Below are 20,947 nucleotides of genomic sequence, written 5' to 3'. Positions count from 1 at the left end.
AAATGGAACCAAAATAAAAAAATATTGTAATGCAATTTTAATTGAAAATTGTCCTCTGCAGATGTTCACTGAGGACCCAAGAAGATGGCCAGCTTATACAGCTTATAGTTTAGAGTGTGGTTATCGAAGAATGCCACAAATTAGTAGCTTCACTAAGGCATTTCTGCATACTAATGCATTAGGAAATGCATAAATGCATTAGGAAATGCTATTTATTTTGACAGTCATTTCCTCAAAGATCAGTCTCAAGTCATTATTGATTTGAAATCCCTTCTTTCTCTTTTTTGTTTTTTTTTTAATTTTTAATTGAAATATAGTTGACATTTAATATTATATTAGTTTCAGGTGTAAAACATAGTGATTTGACAATTATATACATTACAAAATGCCCACCATGATAAGTATAGTTACTGTCTGTCACCATACAAAGTTATTACAGTATTGACTATGTTCCCTATGCGGTACTTTTCATCCCTATGATTTACTTATTTCATAACTGTAGATTTGTACTGTTTAATCCCCTTCACCTATTTTAGCCATCTCCCTATTCCCTTCCCCACTGGCAACCACTAGTTTGTTCTCTGTGAGTCTGTTATTCTTTGTTGTGGTTTTTTTTTGTTTTTTAGATTTCCACATATAAGTGAAATCATATGGTATTTGATGGTATTTATCTTTCTCTGATTTATTTCACTTAGTATAATACCCTCTAGGTCCATTCATGTTGTCACGAATGGCAAGGTTTCATTCTATTTTATGACTAATATTCCATTGTATGTATATTTACTGCACCTCCTTTATCCATTCATCTATCTATGGACACTTGGGTTGTTTCTATATCTTGGCTATTGTAAATATTGCTGCAGTAAACATTGGGTACATATATCTTTTCAAATTAGTGTTTTCATTTTTTTCAAGTAAATACCCAGAAATGGAATTACTGAATCATATGGTATTTCTGTTTTTAGGGTTGCTTTTGTTTTTGAGGAAACTGCATTGTTTTCCACAGTAACTATACCAATTTACATTCCCACCAACAGTGCCCTTTTCTCCATTTCCTTGTCAATACTTGTTATTTTTTTTTTTTTTTTGTCTTTTTGATACTAACCTTTCTGACTGGTGTGAGATGACATCTCATTATGGTTCTGATTTGCATTTCTCTGATGATTAATCATGTTAAACATCTTTTCAGTGTCTGGTAGATTAAAAGAAATAAACAGAAAAACAAGTCAGGAACAGTTTATTTATATATATTTCCTAAACTTTTGTCTTTTTTTAGAAATTTGGGATAATTAAACCAAAACATAGTATTTGGCAACTGGCTATAACATCTTTGAAGAACAGATTAAGAGTCCAGAGAACATGCTTGTGCTATCATTAAGCAGCTGTTTGACTTGGTAAAACATTACCTCTCTACATCTCAGTTTCTCCCCTTAAATAGTACTATTTGACTAGATCCTCTTGTGAGAAGGAACTACTTTTCATTTGGAGTCTACTGGGGATGATGGGGCTACTGATAGAAGATGCTTAAGAGTGGCTGCTGATAAACTCTCAGGAGAGTCACATTACTAGCTTTGAATGGAGCAAGGGATGCTTGATGGGGATAGTATGGCAGCAGCACTGAACTCAGCTGAGACTTAAAGATCTGTGGTCTCCTTGTTGGGATATCAGCAGTTGATGAATTCAAAGACCCTTCCAACTTGAATCTTCTGAGTCTAAAATGAAGCCATATCTATAACAGCCATCCTTGTTTCTTCCAACTCTACTTGCTTGCAAGATAACATTCGTGTTTTTATACATAACAGAAAGCCTCAGAATTTGTTACTGTTGGTGTTTATTTCATGAAACCTTACCAACCTTGCCAAATCAATTGAGGACTATAATACAGCAAGGCCAGGAAAAGAACACAGTTTTTGAGCTCTTTACACAGGAGTTTTGTAGGTAATTGATCTTGACCTGCACATCTCTTATAAGATTCCATTGGTTCCAGATTGTTATTAGTCACTTCCTTATTAACAGTGTGCTTTTTTTTTTTTTTATGAGGTGACTAAACTGCTATTTAACCCTGCTACAAGAATGTGGCAGTGGGCTAGTCCAGACAAGTGGATGTGCACTTGGTAACTAACATTCTTAATAAGCTTGCTTCAACCTGCCACAAATTAAAGCTCTGTGACTTTTCTAGCACATAAGTGATTTAAAAAAAAAAAAAAAAAAGCTCAGATTGTGAATAAATAAGTTTTTTTTGATTTGCACTCTGGTTGGCAGTAAATGAAACTTCAGCCTCATGATTCAGTTTGGCTTATAACTGTCTTAATCTGTCTAGCTGAACAGTGAGCATCTGAAAGTTTTAAAGGGGTGATCCAGCAGTCATCTTCAGGGATTCTTATTCATGAAAAGCTTTGGATTGGTCAGATAGGTGATGTAGTTGAAAACTCCATGGCTTTTGGAATAAAATCTGGTTTGCCACTTAGTAGTTCAGTGATCTTAGACAAGTTATTCTACCCCTCTGAGGCCATTTTGTGATCTGTGCAATCATGTTTGTCTTTAATTTTCAGGATTGTCATATATGGTAGACATATATTATGTTCAGCATTTAAAATATCATACCTTGGGGCGCCTGGGTGGCGCAGTCGGTTAAGCGTCCGACTTCAGCCAGGTCACGATCTCGCGGTCCGTGAGTTCGAGCCCCGCGTCGGCCTCTGGGCTGATGGCTCAGAGCCTGGAGCCTGTTTCCGATTCTGTGTCTCCCTCTCTCTCTGCCCCTCCCCCATTCATGCTCTGTCTCTCTCTGTCCCAAAAATAAAAATAAACGTTGAAAAAAAAATAAAATAAAAAAATAAAATATCATACCTGCCAAATTGATGATATCCAGGAGCAGCTGTTTGCTTAAGTCAAAGAAAGTAATTATTGTTTATCAGTCCATCAGACAACATATGGTAGGGCCTTAATTGTTTTGTTTTATTTTATTTTATTTTATTTTATTTTATTTTATTTTATTTTAGGGAGGGAGCAAGCATGCGCATGCTTTTGCAGGAGGGACAGATGGAGAGGAAGAGAGAAACTTAAGCAGGCCCCATACCCAGCAAGGAGCCCAGAGAGGATCCCAGCTCGGGGTTGGATCTCACAACTGTGAGATCATGACCTGAGCTGAAATCAAGAATCAGTTGCTTAACTGACTGAGCCACTCAAGCATACCCCCCTACCCACCATTTTTGTTTTTGTTTTTGTTTTTGTTTTTGTTTTTGTTTTTGTTTTTGTTTTTTGAGAGAGAGAGAGAGAGAGAGAGAAAGGAAGCAGGGGAGAGGGGCAGAGGGAGAGAGAGAGAGGATTGAATTATTTCTAAATGCTTCTGAGATAAAACTTCCTGAGTTTGAGTTTTGGCTCACTACTTAGTAGCTCTGTGACCTTGGGCAAGCTCCTTAATCTATGTAAGGTTCAGTATCCTTCTCTTTAAAATGGGGATTACAATAATACTTACCAAGCAGAGTTATTGTGACAGTTAAGTGGAGTAATGCATATAAAGCACACACATAATACCAATATATATTAAGCTCTCAATAATAGCAATTATTACTAAAATATTTTTAAAACTACTGAGTAATTTCATGGGTATTTGTATATATATTTCAAACCTTATCAAATTATATATTTTAAAACCTGTATGGTTTATTGTAGGTCACTTATACCTCAATAAAGCAATACTCAATGATGTGTGTGTATATCTTCTTTGTACTACAATGATTGTATTCTATGCTGCTGCCTTGTCAGGATGGTGGCTCAGTCAGTTAAGCATCCAACTCTTGATTTCGGCTCAGGTCATGATCTCATGGGTTTGTGAGATCAAGCCCCAAGTTGGGCTCTATGCTGACAGCGTGGAACCTGCTTGGGATTCTTCTCTCTCCCTTTCTCTGCCCCTCACCTGCTTGTATGCACATGCTCACTCGCTCGCTCTCTCAAAATAAATAAATATTTAATAATAAAACCTAAGTATTGTAAAACTATAGCTTTACTATTTGTATCTTTTAAAAATTAGTTTGTAGGGGCGCCTGGGTGGTGCAGTCGGTTAAGCGTCCGACTTCGGCCAGGTCACGATCTCGCCGTCCGTGAGTTCGAGCCCCGCGTCGGGCTCTGGGCTGATGGCTCGGAGCCTGGAGCCTGTTTCCGATTCTGTGTCTCCCTCTCTCTCTGCCCCTCCCCTGTTCATGCTCTGTCTCTCTCTGTCCCAAAAATAAATAAACGTTGAAAAAAAAATTAAAAATTAGTTTGTAAAATAAAATGCTCTTGTGTTTAAAATTTTTTTCTTTTATTAATATTTTTTAAATACAAGAGCATTGTATTTTACAAACTAGTTTTTAAAAGATATAAATAGTAAAGCTATAGTTTTATAGTACTTAGGTTTTATTATTAAGTGTGTCACATTCAGGACAAGGATCCTTCAGGTGATTGAACTGAATATTCTTAGTGATGTATTAAGATGACAGTTCATAAGAGCTGGAAAGGGTCTGAGAGGTCTTTCATGTGGGTTGCTCTCATATTTTACAAAAGAGAATATTAAGGCCCCTGATGACTAGCCCTAAGTCCCATAACTTGGTCTCCAATTCAGAACTCTTAAAATGTCTTAGTCTCAGTGATTTAACAGTGAGGAAAAAAGACAAGCTGCAATGTGGGGGAGAGGGCTAAAAGTTAGCTACAGAATAAAAAATACTTTGAAGAACTAATTCATATTTTTAAAGAAAGTGTTATTTAAGAAGGGCCCTATAAACATTCTGACAACTAAGCTTAAAATAATAGTACTGTGTCAATGGCTTGTTAGAGGTGGCCTGTGATCAATTATGATGGTTTATATGAGTTGTCATTTGCACATTGCCCTAATATTTCATTTTAATTTGTTTATGAGGAAACACTATATGCTTTCTTAATTATGTAAGGGGAAACATTGAGAAGATTCTAAAACTTCACAAAAGAAAGCACTTTGAGAGTTTCTCAGTTGTTTCAAATAATTGCCATTATTTATGAAAATTAGTTTTATCTGTATACCTTGCATAATTTACAACCTTTTAGTCTCAGGATCCTTCTGTACTCTTTAAAAATCATCGAAGACCCCAAAGAGCTTTTGTCTACAAGGATTATATCTAATAACATTTGCCATATTCAAAATTAATATTGAGAAAAATTAAGTTTTTTTTTTTATTTTTTGCTTATTTATAAGTTTATTTTGAGAGAGAGACAGGTGGGGAGGGGCAGAGAGAAGGGGAGAGAGAATCCCAAGGAGGCTCCCTCTGTGCTGTCAGCACAGAGCCCGAGGTGGGGCCTGAACTCAAGAATCACGAGATCATGACCTGAGCTGAAACCAAGAGTCGGACACTTAACCGACTGAGCCACCCAAGTGTCCCAAGAAAAAATTAAATGTTTACTTAAGATAATAATAAGTCCATTACACGTTGATATCAATAACACCTTTTAATTAAAAGTAATTGTATTTTACAAAAAATAAAATTAGTGAGTGATGTGTTACGCTTTTACAAATCTCCTTAATGTCTGGCTTAATAGAAGACAAGTAGTTTCTCGTATCTTTTGCATTCACCTGTTGTGAATATATCATTTTGGTGGAGGTATAGGAAGAAAATCCAAGCCTACATCCTGGCTCCTCCTGGAGAAAGAAGGAGTATTTTAATAGTCTTTTCAGATAATTGTGAATATTCTTCTCTGATACTAGATCGGAACTCAATAAGTGATAGCTAAATGTTAGTTTTAAAAGATTATTTTTAATGTTTATTTTTGACAGAGAAGGCGAGAGCATGAGCAGGAGAGGGGGCAGAGAGAAAGGGAGACAGATGATCAGAAGCAGGCTCTGCACTGACAGCAGAGAGCTTGATGTGGGGTTCAAACTCACAAACTGAGAGATCATGACCTGAGCTGAAGTCAGACACTTAACCGACTGAGACACCCAGGTGCCCCTCTAAATGTTAGTTTTGATATGGAATCTACAGCTATTTAAATATACATTTTGTAACTTTGTTACAGTAAGATCCATTGATCTGTCTTGCACTTTAAATAGATCCTTTTCCAGTGCATAATTTTATAATATCATGCATTCATTGTTCATCCAGAGAGTATCGGTCCTCTGAGTTATGCAGATTTTCTAATGTTGACATATTTCATTATTTGATATAAAAAAAAACCGATCACCTGTTAATATCACTACCAATCTCATTGGAAAAGTCTTTAAGGGAGCACATGGCTGGCCCGGTCGGTGGATCATGCGACTCTTAATCTCAAGGTTGTGAGTTTGAGCCCCACTGTGGGTGTCGAGATTACTTAAAAATAAAATCTTATTTTAAAAAAAGAAAGAAAGAAAAGAAAGTTTTTAAGCTTTAGGAAGCTGTTGAGCTCATGGTGGCTAATACGTTTTTCAAAATTTTAATTTTTATTTGAAAACTCAAATTTTTTCATGGGTAACTGATAACTCTCAGACCTGTTCCTTGAAGTAACAGGCTTGCTTCATTCGTTTTTGAAGAAAATTCTGTCAGACACCTAAATCCAAATAGCCATTGTTTGTGCGCCAGTCATTTAAGTAATAACAGTGTTCCATTGAAAAAATTGTTGGTTCAGCACACAAGGCAAACAATTACACAAGTGCTTTTTCCTCAGCAAAACCATCATACTTTGCCATATACAGCAGGAGTGCTTTTTGCAGACTTCCCATTTGTTCACACAGAGAGTTTTAAAAGAGGTGTATGTACTCAAGAGTCATGTTTAATTAAAAGTAGTATTTTTTACTGATTCAGCAGGGACATTCTTTGCTGGACATTTTTATAGTGAGTACATGGCACTGGAGACTTTCACACAGTTTGGTGTCACTCCCTTGATTTGTGCTAAGGTACCGGCAGTTTTGCCCACCATTGTTTTTTCATTGTCAGTGTAAAAACACATTGGAAAAGTCAAATACCATCTAAGTGTTATTATGAAAATTATTTTGATGTTGTGGACCCCCTAAAAGGATCTCAAGAACCCTGTCAATAAACTGCATTTTGAGAATCATTGGCATAGTTAATATGTTCCTAAGAAAATACTAAATCTTAAGAGTATTCACTAACTGATGGAATACCTACTATGTGGCAAATCTATTTTCCTTTAAGCCATCTTACAGAAAGCCTGTTAGGAAAGGTAATATTATCCATTGTTGTAGAAGAAACTGAGGTTTGAGATATGAAATATTGATTGGAGTAAATAATAGAATAATAACTACCAGAAGTGAATTTGAACTCCAGACACTCAGACTTTAGAAGTCTTGCTTTCAAGAAAATCAGAAAATAAGCCACAAACTGGTAGAAAGTATCTACAAAAGTTACGTCTAATAAAGGGTTTTTATCTAAAATACAAGAAACTCTTAAAACTCAACAAGAAAATGAACAACCCAATTAAAAAGTGAGCCAAAGACCTTAATAGACATCTTACCAAAGGAGATATACAGATGGCAAATAAGCATATGAAAAGATGCTCCACATCATATGTCATCAGAGAAATGCAAATTAAAAAACACCTATTAAATGACCAAAATCCAGACCACTGACAACAGCAAATGCTGGTGAGGATGTGAAGCAATAGGAACTCTCATTCACTGTTGTTAGGGATGCAAAATGTTACCGCCACTTTGGAATATGGTTTAGCAGTTTCTTAGAAAACTAAACATACTCTTACCATATGATCTAGCAACTGAGTTTCTTGGCATTTACCTAGAGGGGTTGAAAACTTAGCTTCACACAAAAACCTACTCACAGATGTTGATAGCAGCTTTATTCATAATTGCCATAATCTGGAAGCAGCCAAGACATCTTTTAGTAGGTGAATGGCTAAACAAACTGGTTCACCCAGACAATAGAATATCATTCAATACTAAAAGGAAATGAGATTTTAAACCATGAAAAGACATGGATGAACTTTAAAATGCATATTACTAATTGAAAGAGACCAATTTGGAATGACATTCTGGAAAAGGCAAAACTATGGTGACAGGAAAAAGATTGGTGGTTGCCAGGTGTGGTGAGGGGAAATAGAGATGAATAGTCAGAGCACAGAGGATTTTTAAGGTAGTGAAAATACTGTGTATGATATTATAATGATGCATAAATACCATTATATCTTTTTCCAAACATATAAAATGTACAACACAAAGAGTGAACCCTAATGCAAACTCTGGACTTAGAGTAATTACGATGTGTCAGTATAGGTTTATCGTTGGTAAAAAAAACCCCATTCTGGTAAATGATGTTGATGATGGGAGAGACTATGCCTATTGGGGGCATATGGTAGGGGGTATTGGAGAAACCTCTGTACTTTCTTCTCAATTTTGTTGTAAACCTACAATTACTCTTTAAAAAAAAATAAATCTTTACATGTAAATAAATATACATATAACTCTCATGCCATTCAACAAATAACCCATTTTATGTATATAATAGTTTGATTTAATTAAATCCATGACCCATTTAATGTATATAATAGCCAGTGAGATTTTTAGGCATGAAATTCTTTTACCCCAACCTATCCCTAAGCATTCAGAAGATTATACCCTCAGATGTGTTTTATTTATTTAAAGGTATAGAATTAAATAATAAAAGGATTTTGACTTGATTTCTTTTTGAATTTGTGAGCTTATTTTGAATCTCTGAATCTGTGATGATGGAAAGTCAGAGAATTACAGTCTAACATGGCCAGAAAAAAAAAAAAAACCTGAATAAAGCCTTGAAATAGATTTTGCAAATGAGTCACAGTCCTTCATTATATTAGGGTAAAGCAGTCTTGTGATTGAGAGATTACCATTTTTTATAGGTTAATTAACTAATATGATGTATGCAAATCTAAATTTTTTAAGGCAACCCTCTGCAACTATAAAATCAAGCAAACCTGCAGCCCTAATCCTTTTTTCCAATTTTTTGCAAAATAAATGCCCCAACGATAATAGTATCGATCCTTTATAATTATATAACCATTTGGTTTCACATACATTATCTCATTGGATCTTCATATCAACTCTGTGAGGGAGAACAGATTGTATTACCCTATTTTTGTATTTAAGGACAGGTTTATTAATCCATTCTCTTTCTAAGAAAACTGAAATACAGAAATTCTAAATGATTTTCCCATAGTCATTGGGCAGTTGAATGATTTAGCCAGTCGAGAATCTCAGCCTTCTGACTACACATCTTTTATATAAATTTAGGTTATGAGTCCCAGCAAACATTTACTTTAGCCCTAAATTTTTGAAATCACTCTCTGAGTAACCATTGTCCCTTCCAAGGGGTTGCTAGCCCTACAGAAACTGCCTGGAGGAGATATAGCCCCATCTTTACTCACTTTTATTCCCTTTTTTTTGTGCCTATTCTTATATGCATCTTTTGTCTCTCCACCTGGTATATATGTTCCCTTAGGACAGACTTACACTGGGCACATAGTAACTCAGAAATTCCTGACCCTGTAATTTCCTCAGTGGATTGTGATTGGTGTCTGAAATAGAGTGATGCAGAGGCCCACTTGGTCAGCTGTAGGCTAAGGAGAAAGTGCTGGCCACTCCTCTTCAGGAATTACTAGTAGCTATGGGAAAGGTTAATGTTAATAACTATAGACACCAGCCCATTGAGGAGCCAGCCCATTTGTAGTACTATGTACTTTTAACGAGTACTTTCCTCCAACTTCTAAAATATGTCCTCTTATAACTTACACATGATTAGGCTGCTATGCAAAGGTAGTCACAGTAGTATCTAATCACCATTTCTCTCTCCAGGTCCTAAAAATAATGATCATTGGACTGATAATAGGTCTTCTGCCTAGTCCGTATACTTTCAAAATCAGCTTTTACTTACCTTAATTTAACCCTTTCAAAAGTCCATTGACGTAGTTAAGTCAGGGATTACTTACCTCAATAAATGGAAAACTCTGGCTTAGAATAGAGACTTTCACAAGTTCAGGAGGCTGGGAAGTACTTGACTCAAGATTTTTCTGGCTCCTGGTCCAAATTTCTTTCCATTATGCTACACTGCTTCTAATTGTCAGTGACATTTACCATCATTATTGTTTCATTACCAGAGGATTTCAGGATGGGGGAGGAGAACTTTTTTTAAATGAAAACTATTGTGAAAGTTAATGTGACTTAAATTTAGCCTGTGCTTCTTATCCAAATTAGCTTTGCTTTTCTTGGTACTGAAATAAAATAAATTGAGTTAATTATGATAAATGATGAATAGAATGACAGGAAGGATGCAGTTTGCTTTCTGTAATTATTATTAATCAGGTTGTCTAGCATTTGTAAGGTACAGGGCCAGAATATATAAATGCCAAACAAACTAACAAAAATCTCTAACCGTGGGGCACCTGGCTGCCTCAGTTGGGAGAGCATGGGATTCTTGATTGGAAAGTCGTGAGTTCGAGACCCACGTTGGCCATAGAGTTACTTTAAAAATAAGTAAAATGAAATGGCTAAAGTGGCAAAGGTTAGGTGTACTTTACTCCAATAAAAAAAAAATAATTTAAAAAAACCTCTAACCAGACTAAAGGAAAAATAATAATCAAATACAAATGATTTTTATCAGTATAATATATATGACAGCACATACCTCACATGATTGAAAATACCTGTATAGTTATGTGACATTTGTAGTTTTCATTCCAGTACTTGTCTTCAGATAATTAGCTTATTTGTAACACATGTTTGAATTGTACTCATGACCAACCCACTATTGTGTCTTTGGTTGGTTTTTATGAATTTACAGATATTTAGGTTTCCTCAGATACCAGTTTAATTCACACCTCCCAAAAAGTTACCAATGGATGTTTTCAGTGTGCTAATGGAGACCCTATGTTATTTCTAATAATAATAAAAGAAACTTTTTATCATCATTATATTAAATACACCAATGTGTCATTTCATGAACATTAGAGAAAACACCCTCTTTTGGCTATTTAATATTGTTTTAATTCTGTGTAGACAAAAATGACATGTACTCATATTTGCTCACATTTTCCCAAATTTAATTTAAACCTCAAATTAATTATTTAATATCTGACCCACTAAAAACTTCAATAGAAGTAAATATATGTGGCTTTAATTATGTTGGCTAAACTAGGCAGATTCTTTGGGTAACATCTTGGATCATAATGGTAATAAAAATTAACTGAATGTTTGTGTGCCAGGTACTGTGCTAGGTGCTTTACATATATTATAGATTCATAAGCTATAATAATTTGATATTGTGGATTAATATGATTAAATAATAAATGACATTGTTACTGTCTGTGGAAATTTTTCTTTTTAGTGCCTTCAACAAACACTATTCCAAGTACCCTCCAAAAAGATTTATAGAGCACTGCCCTGGGAATTAGTAAACTGAAGTATTATTCTATTTGGAAGAGTAACAGACATACTAGTACTGGGTGGTGATGTGGAGGTTATATATGATTAGCTTTATTTTAGACTTATTACAGTTTCCTGGAGCACCAGTCTATTGTCTTATGAAAAATAGCCTTGACTAAAAATAAACTATTGGTACTGCATCAAAATAAAAAGCTTCTGCACAGCAAAGGAAATAATCCACAAAATTAAGAGGCAACATATTGACTGGGAGAAGATATTTGCAAATGACATATCTGATAAAGCATTACTATACAAAATATATAAAGAACTTAATACAACTCACACCCCCAAAACAAATAATCCAATAAAAAAATGGGCAAAAGACATGAACAGACATTTCTCCAAAGAAGACATACAGATGGCCAACAGACACATGAAAAGATGCTCAAAAGATCACTCATCATCAGAAAAATACAAATGGAAACCACAATGAGATACCACCTCACACCTGTCAGAATGGCTAAAATCAAAAACACAAGAAACAACAAGTGTTGGCAAGGATGTAGAGAAAAGGGAACTCCCTTGCATTGTTCGTGGACATGCAAACTGGTACAGCCACTGTGGAAAACAGTATAGAGATTCCTCAAAAAGTTAAAAATAGAACTACCCTATGATCCGGCAATCACACTACTGGGTATTTACCCAAAGAATACAGAAGTACTAATTCAAATGGATACATGCACCCCCAATGTTTACAGGAGTATTATTTACAATAGCCAAGTTATGGAAGCAGCCTGTGTCCATCTGTCAATGAATGGATAAAGAAGAGGTGAGATATATTTTATATATATATAATGTATATATTATATATACACGTGTACATATATATAGTATATATATTATGCATACAATGTGTATATATATTATATACATTGTATATAGATTATATATATGCACATTGTATATAGATCATATATACATTGTATATAGATTATATATATATATATATACACACTCACATATATATGTGTGTATATAGATGTATATATAAATATTATTCAGCCCTATAAAAGAATGAAACCTATTAACATTTGCAGCAATGTGAATGGATCTACAGAGTATAATGCTAAGCAAAATAGTCAGAGAAAGACAAATACCATATGATTCACTCATATGTGGAATTTAAACAAAACAAATGAGCAAAGGGAAAAAAGCAACAAACCAAGAAACATACTCCTAACTATAAAGAACAAACTGATGGTTACCAAAGGGAAGGTATATGGGCAAATGGGTGAAATACATGATGAGGATTAAAGAGTGCACTTACTGTGATGAGCACTGGGTGATGTGTGGAATTGTTGAATCAATATATTTACACCTGAAACTAATGTAACACTGTATATGTTAACTCTGCTGGAATTAAAATAAAAACTTAAGGCTGCCAATACCATTGGCAACTGAGTCGGTGCTGCATCTTTTGTACTGATTGCTCCCTGGGCATTGAGAACAGCCAGGCATCATGTCACCTTGTGGGTGGTGTGGAGGAGAAAACCAAGGTATATGTTGGTAGTCTGGGAACCAGTGTCAGCAGAGGAGAGTTAGAAAGGGCTTTTGGTTATTACAGTATCTTAAGAACTGTGTGGATTATGAGAAATCCTCCAAGATTTACCTTTGTGGAATTTGAAGATCCTAGATATGCAGAAGATGCAATGCGAGGCCTGGGCAGGGAGGTGATTTGTGGTTCCCAAGTGAGAGTTGAATTATCAACAAATATGCCTCAGAGCTCTGATTTTGATAGACCAACCACCTGGGATTCCTTTGATCCCAATGATAGATGCTATGAATGTGGCAAAAAGGGACATTATGCTTATGAATGTCATCTTGACAGCTGGTGGAGGAGAAGCAGGTCACAGTCTAGATCACATTTAATTAGATCCAGAGGTAGATGATACTCTTGTTCACATAGCAGGAGCAGGGAAAGGAGGTCAAGATCACCATCTCCTCAGCGATCAAGATCTGTGTTTCTCTGTAGATCGAGATCAGCTTCACACAGAGGTCTACATCTGGTTCCATAAAAACATCTAGGTCAAGATCAAGAATCAGTTCTGGGGGCGCCTGGGTGGCGCAGTCAGTTAAGCGTCCGACTTCAGCCAGGTCACGATCTCACGGTCCGTGAGTTCGAGCCCTGCGTCAGGCTCTGGGCTGACGGCTCAGAGCCTGGAGCCTGTTTCCGATTCTGTGTCTCCCTCTCTCTCTGCCCCTCCCCCGTTCGTGCTCTGTCTCGCTCTGTCCCAAAAATAAATAAACGTAAAAAAAAAAAAAAAAAAAAAAAAAGAATCAGTTCTGTTTCACTATCAAGAATCAGCCAAAGTCCAGATCTCCATTTCCAAAAGAAGCCACTCCCCATCAGGAAGTACACAAAGAAGTGCAAGTCCTGAAAAGGTGGACTGAAGTTCTCAAGTTCACCTTTTAGGGAAGGGTCATTTTGTTTACATTATTATAAGGGATTTGTGATGTCTATAAAGCGTAACCTAGGAAGGGTATTTCAGTTATCTGATCAAAATGGATTTGGGTTATTACTCTATAAATTCACAACAGTAGGATAATATAAATTTTTGTTGAATGTATTAACATCCTGTGGTCTGAAAATATGGGTTTTAATCTGGTACATTTTAATAAAATGTTTCTAACTAGAAAAAATAAAAAGAAAATATAATAAAAGAAAAAAATAAATAGAGTAAAGGGAAAAAAAAGAAACCAACCCTGCCAACCAACATCTTGATCTCAGACTTTCAACCTCCAGGACTGTGAGAAAATAGATTTATGTTGTTTAAGCCAACAAAAAAGAGGCCTTGACTATTGTAACATCCCATATATGGAAAAATTTCAAATTTTCAAAGCCTTCCTGGTAATATAATGCATGGGCTACTAGAGTGAGCTTTCTAGTCTAACTTCAAAAATAATAGAAAATATCAAAAGTAAAGTCCTTTTGTGAAACATGGCCTCATTTTGTTTACAAATGATGGATTCTTCTTTTTACAGATGTGTCTTGCTGAATCAGGGCTATCTTATCCCTGCCATCGACTTACAGTGGGGAGAAGATCTTCACCTGCGCAGACCCGGGAGCAGTCCGAAGAGGTAAGCCTGTTTGCCAGCTTTTCAGTGAATAGGAGGCCTGTCTTTCACCTACCTGCCCACTTCCTATTCTTTTTTATCTGCCACACAAATGAATAGATAAAGTTAATGTAGCGTGAATAAAGTCTCAGTAAATTCTTGAAGACAGAAACTTTTCATGCGAGTTTATTGCTAATGTGCTCCTTCTTGGTGTATAAGTTTCATGTTTCAACAGACAGAATTCAGGTGAATTGGTTGAAATGAATTTTACTTAGAATTGACAGGTTGACTAAAGGATTTTCTTTGCTGCTAACTATATAGTAGAATACAGTTATTAAGACTGATCCTGAAGGTCCTTTAACTCCTGGAGTTGGAGCACTTTCTATGAGCCAGATGTTGTGCTTAATACTAGGTAACAAAGGTGAATAACACTGTTTCTATACCAAGGTGCTCAGAGTGAAACATGGTAAATTAGCAAATTAATAATAATGGCATAATGTAATAAAAGCAGTGATAGCATATAGGGTGTTATAAAAAGAGAAGAGGGGCAGATAAGATTCAGCGTGTTTGTGTATGGGATGTGTGTCTTTATGGGTCTGAACAGTGTTAAAAGGCAATATCTTTTCCATGGTTACAAATAGCACTCTGTGTCCAGCTATGACTTTGGATACAAGGGAATGGGGAAAGATAGATTGTACATTACAGTTTAGCTGTTTAAAAAGTTTTTATTGAGCTCCCACTATGTGCTAAGAAAAATCATCACCATGACTTAAAAAAGTGTATTGATAGAGGTCATAGCTAAATAATACAAAAAAAAATGTTACTTATTTCAGTGTTTCAGGCTAACATATGATCCAAGTATTCAACAGATGGACTAGTCCAGTCAAACCTTTTTCCATTTACATTCTATACAAAATATAGTTGCAAATTTTTATTTAAACTGACTATATATTTTGAATACTTATTGTGGAAGCTCCCACAGGACCTTTCCAGCCATCTTCTGAATATGTATTTATATCACTTAAATATGTGAAAGAGAAATTATATTCTAGTCCCTGCTCATCCTGTGAAAATGATAATTTGCTGCTCTGGTTTTTAACATTTTTTAGAAATCCACAAGAAAGAAAGGGTTTTCCTCTGCTACAAATACTACTGCACTGTTTTCTTGGGCCTCTAAAAATGTTAATTTCCTTTAAAGAGCCCACACTATTTTATTCAGCATTTTATCTCCCTAATCCTCATGAAAGAAAACATAATATTGAGTTTCACTGTTTGGCAGAAATTGCCAGAAATAATTTATTGAAATATTTCTTTCTTGAGGTGCCTGGGTGATTCAGTCAGTTAAGCGTCCAACTCTTGATTTCAGCTCAGTTTGTGCATTCAAGCCCCACATCAGGCTCTGTGCTGACAGTGTGTAGCCTGCTTGGGATTCTCTGTCTGCCCCTCTCCCTCTTGTGCTTTCTGTCTCTCTTTCAAAAATAAATAAATAAACATTTTTAAAAAAGAAATATTTCTTTCTAGTGCTTGAGTATGTTTTTAGTGCTAAAGCAGGTTATGCTCCAACTCTTTAATGGATAAATCCACTACATTAAAATGTGACCAATTAGCTCCACCCCATTATTCTGTGCTCTGAAAGGTGACAGATAACCTGTTTCACTTCATTTTATTTCCTTCTCTCACTCTCACAAATATGTGTTATTTGGCCAGACCCTTCAGCAAAAAAGAAGTCAGTGCCATATAGTAAAAGGAGTGTTGATGAGGCTGGCACACTCTAGGTTAGAGAAGAAGTAGAGTGGAGTTAGGAGGCTTTGCTAAACTAAAGAGTCACAGTCTTGGGAGTATCTAAAAATGTGATGATTTGGGATGAAACTATTACTTTTCCTTCTCTGGCTAATTGTAAATATCACCCTTTCAGGTGGCTGGTGAGAAATGGACGGACAAATGTGACTTGGGCTTTTATGCTGTCCTAGAATTATACAACTGAAAGGGATTTTTTAATTTGATTTCCAGTCTTCTCTCCATTCATCCCTCATTCATTTAAACATTTATTTAATGTCTTCTAGGTGCTAAACATTAGGACCATAGTCTGTATGCTGAAAGAGCTCACTCAGAATATACCTTCAAAATATACCTGTGTTTTATCTCCAGTAACAAAATTCTGTTTCATGAGCAAACCAGTTCCATTGTTGAGCAACTCTGTCTGTTGATATCTTCCTTATATTAAACTGGAACCTGTGTCCCTGCAGCCTCCATCCAGTGGTTCTGCTTCTTTTTTTATGGTTTTAACCCTTTTCCTAAATGATTTCATGTTTCAGGACAATTACCATTTTTCTATTGACTGTCTTAAGCCTGGAGTTAGGAAGCAGATACTTGAGATCAGTAGTTAAATTTAAGTTTTGAATATTATGGATTATAGTTATTTGTCCTCTAGCTGGGGGAATTTTGTTTCTCATATCCTCCTTCTGGTCCTATACCTATATTTTTTTATGATTATTCACCATTTTAATTTCCTTCCCAGCCTTCCCTGCCCCTGACCACCTTTTAATGATCTTTCCATACCTCTGGGTACCTAGCTAAATATCTCCCTCTCCTTTTCCCAGTTGCTTAGGTGAGACAGGGTAGAGACCCATGGACCCAGTCTTCTGGAGAATTACCCAATTCTCAGTTGATAGAGAGGGAGGGGTACCCCAAGAATAAAAAAATAAACTTCAAATGTAGTTGACTAGTTAATTAGTTAATAACTTCAGTTAGGGAAACATCTATTGAATGCTCACTATGAGCTAGTCAGATGAATATAACCTGGTAATTTCATGTTATATAATTAACGAGAAAATTGAGGCAAGCACAAGATACTAGGGGAGCACAAATATGGGGGTGGGAGGCACAACGTTCAAGAATATTTGCAAGCAAAAGCTGTGTCTGCTTTATTCACCTCTGTAGCCCTAACACCTAGTGTGATACCTGGCCTGTACCAGCCACAAAATAAATATTGGTGAGTGAATATTTTTTTTAAAAGGAGAGAGGGAGGGGTAGGAGGAAGAGGAAAAGGAATAAGTTGGGAGGGGAGGAGGAGGAGGAAGAAAGACTAGAAGAATTTATATCCAAATCAAATTATAAAGAATAAAGAACAGTCACCCAAATGAAGAAACATAGAAATAGAATTTCATTCAAAGGAAACAACATGGTCTGATGCAGTATATGCACAGAGATGAGTGCAGTTTGGTGTCTGTGCAAAATAAAGTGGAAGACAAAGATAAGAGATGAGGTGAAGGTGAATAGGACTTATAGGTCAAGTTGGGAACTTGAAATCTAGGCAGCCATAGAAGACTTTTAAGTATTTTTTAACATACACATTTTAGAGAATAGCACTTAGGCTGCTGTGCAGAAGCTAGATGTAAGGGAAGCAGGACTGGAGGCAGAGAAATAAGTATGAATCTATTTTACTAGCACAGTTAAAGGATAATGAGATCCCAAACTAGAATATCATTGGTAAAAATAGAGAAGGATATGGATTCAGGAAGTGTTTTGGAGGGAAAATCAGTAGGACTGGTGACTGATAGGATCTGTGGGAGAAGAGAAAAGGAAGAGATAAGAATGATACCTAGGTTTTTTGGTTTAAGTGATGGAAAAGATTCATTCAGTATTCATCCAATAAATTCTGGTTACATGCCTCTTTATGCCTGGTACTGGTCTAAGTGCCAGGAATATAGCATTGAACAAAGCAAAGTCTTTCCATTAAGGAGCTTATACCTAACAAAATGAAATTGAACACAGATAATTGCCAAAAATCTGTATTTCAGTTTTTAAAACTTGGTGAGACAAGTATTTAGCTTGTCTGCCTGTGGTGCAATGCCACATACTGCTAGGGTCAATGCCATGTATTGCTGGAGGAGTCAAGAGTATGTGGCATTGCACCACAGGCAGACAAGCTAAATAGTAGTCTGGTTCCTTCTGAACATTTCCATCTGAGTGCCCACTGCAGATTCACTCTGTACGAAATTGAACTTACCATATCTCCCCAGAAACCTATCTTCTCACCCATATTAATAATCATTGTCAACCCCAGCCAAAAACTGTTCATTCCAGTCACTGAGAGACCTGCTATTCTTTGAAACTGCACCAAATGAACTGATACCTCATGATTTTTATGACCCTTTCCTTTTGACTATTCAAATAGGGATATTTTTATGTCAGCATCAAATTTATTACCGTAATTTATTAGTTGAGAAATTTCTTGCTATCAGAGTTTATGTTCTACCCATTATCTTGATTTTACCCTTACTACCCTTTCCCACAACAAGGGAGGAGCAAGGGGTCTCTATTTCATTTTTATCCTCTCCCTCTATTGGTTCCTTCTCTTTATCCTAAAAACATGTTCAGGTCTTCCCTAAAAAAAAAAAACTATTCCTTCAGGCTTTAATCTACACTGGATGACTATTTCTTCACCTTCTATTCACTTAACTGACTACAGTTTGGGCTTTTTTCTACCAGGTGATTTAAATTGAATTTATGAGTCAGATACTCATTTTTATAAGATGCTATGCCATCTCTTTTCATTTTCACAGAAGCCTTTCTGGGTCAGTATTAGTCACATTCTATAGTGGGGGTGCAAAGACACTTGCCCAGTGTCATACAGAAAATAGTAGAGCCAGGTCTTTCAGTTATAAATTCAGGTTTCTTTCATGTGGTTTTTGGTCATAATACCTAACTAATAACTACCTAATAACTCTCTCTTTCTTGATTTTCATCATACTGAACCTGTTTATAGTTCTTGTCTGCACTGAAATTTTCTCAGACCTTGCTTCTAAGATTTCCCTCTCACTTTCTATATTTTTTAATATAAAATTTATTGTCAAATTGGTTTCCATACAACACCCAGTACTCATCCCAACAGGTGCCCTCCTCAATACCCATCACCCACACTCCCCTCCCTCCCACCCCCCCATCAACCCTCAGTTTGTTCTCAGTTTTTAGGTCTCTTATGTTTTGGCTCCCTCCTTCTCTAACCTTTTTTTTTTTTCTTCCCCTCCCCCATGATCTTCTGTTAAGTTTCTCAGGATCCACATAAGAGTGAAAACATATGGTATCTGTCTCTCTCTGTATGACTTATTTCACTTAGCATAACACTCTCCAGTTCCATCCACGTTGCTACAAAAGGCCATATTTCATTCTTTCTCATTGCCACGTAGTATTCCATTGTGTATATAAACCACAATTTCTTTATCCATTCATCAGTTGTTGGACATTTAGGCTCTTTCCATAATTTGGCTATTATCTAACTTTCTAATTTTTGACAGCTAATCTCTTCATCTCTTCGCCAATTGAAATAAGTATATATATGTTTACATATTTATATATCATAATTTTATATATATCTATAAATATACATATATATTTAATTTTTTAATGTTTTATTTATTTTAGAGAGAGAGGGAGACAGAGTGCAAGTAGGGGAGGGGCAGAGAAAGAGGGAGACTCAGAATCTGAAGCAGGTTCCAAGCTCGAGCTGTCAGCACAGTTCCCACTGCTACTGCTCAAGTATAGGCTCTCAAGTCCTCTCACTTGGAACTTTGAAATAAGTTTTTCTTCTCACATCTCCAAATCAAAGCTGCCATATGCCAACATACTGCCCTAAACACACGTGCACACACACACAGAGCCATCAGAGGTGTTCCCTTGAGCAGTCCTCTGCCTAAAAACCTTTTGTAGTTCTTCTGTTGCCATCAAGTAAGTCCAAATACCAATGCCAGTTTAAGGACTGCTGCAACGTAGTTCCATTGAAAATTTTTGCCCTTAGTGCTAGTCCATATTCTTCTCCCATATGTGGGGTTGATGATTCAGTTTGCTTTCCTGAATTCTTTATTGATTTTCTAAATATCCAATTCCTTGCTTGAATTTTTTCTCTGCCTAGAGTACAACTTCCTCCCTACCAGTCTTCCATTACATACTCTGTACAACATTGGTATCTCTTTTAAAAGTATGGGTTAATCCTGAGAAACTTAACAGAAACCCATGGGGGAGGGGAAGGGAAAAAAAAAAGAGGTTAGAGTGGAAGAGAGCCAAAGCATAAGAGACTCTTAAAAACTGAGAACAAACTGAGGGTTGATGGGGGGTGGGAGGGAGGGGAGGGGAGGGTGGGTGATGGGTATTGAGGAGGGCACCTTTGGGGATGAGCACTGGGTGTTGTATGGAAACCAATTTGACAATAAACTTCATATATTGAAAAAAAAAATAAAAGTATGGGTTAAAATTACCACTTGTGTGAAGCCTTGCACAGTCTTCTTCACTGGTGCTAGAGTAACTCTTTTATTAGCCCACAGCCTTTGCTTGTACTTTTATTGTATCTCTTATCACACTGAAAAGGACACATCTGCAACTAAATTATATCTTTGTACAAGTAGTTGCTGAAAGGAACATCTACTTCAGTTATAAGCTTGCCCTAGTGCCAAGTATATATAAGTCTAAATTTTGTCTCAAAATTTGGTT

At 36.1% G+C, this 20,947-nt stretch overlaps 1 protein-coding gene across 6 annotated transcripts in view; it reads left to right on the top strand.

Annotated features, from left to right (window-relative positions):
- Positions 1-20,947, top strand: part of FAF1 (Fas associated factor 1) — a 529,019-nt gene that overhangs the window by 338,632 nt on the left and 169,440 nt on the right. For all 6 annotated transcript variants that reach the window (XM_030328128.1, XM_030328134.1, XM_030328133.1 and 3 more), the window contains one exon: positions 14,390-14,485. In XM_030328128.1, the coding sequence (XP_030183988.1) occupies positions 14,390-14,485 (96 nt within the window). The remainder of the gene's footprint in view (positions 1-14,389; positions 14,486-20,947) is intronic.

The sequence above is a fragment of the Lynx canadensis genome, chromosome C1 (assembly GCF_007474595.2).
Source record: "Lynx canadensis isolate LIC74 chromosome C1, mLynCan4.pri.v2, whole genome shotgun sequence".
Lineage (NCBI taxonomy): Eukaryota > Metazoa > Chordata > Mammalia > Carnivora > Felidae > Lynx > Lynx canadensis.
The sequence above is the reverse complement of the archived record's forward strand: the minus strand, read 5'-3'. Positions and strand labels throughout refer to the sequence as shown.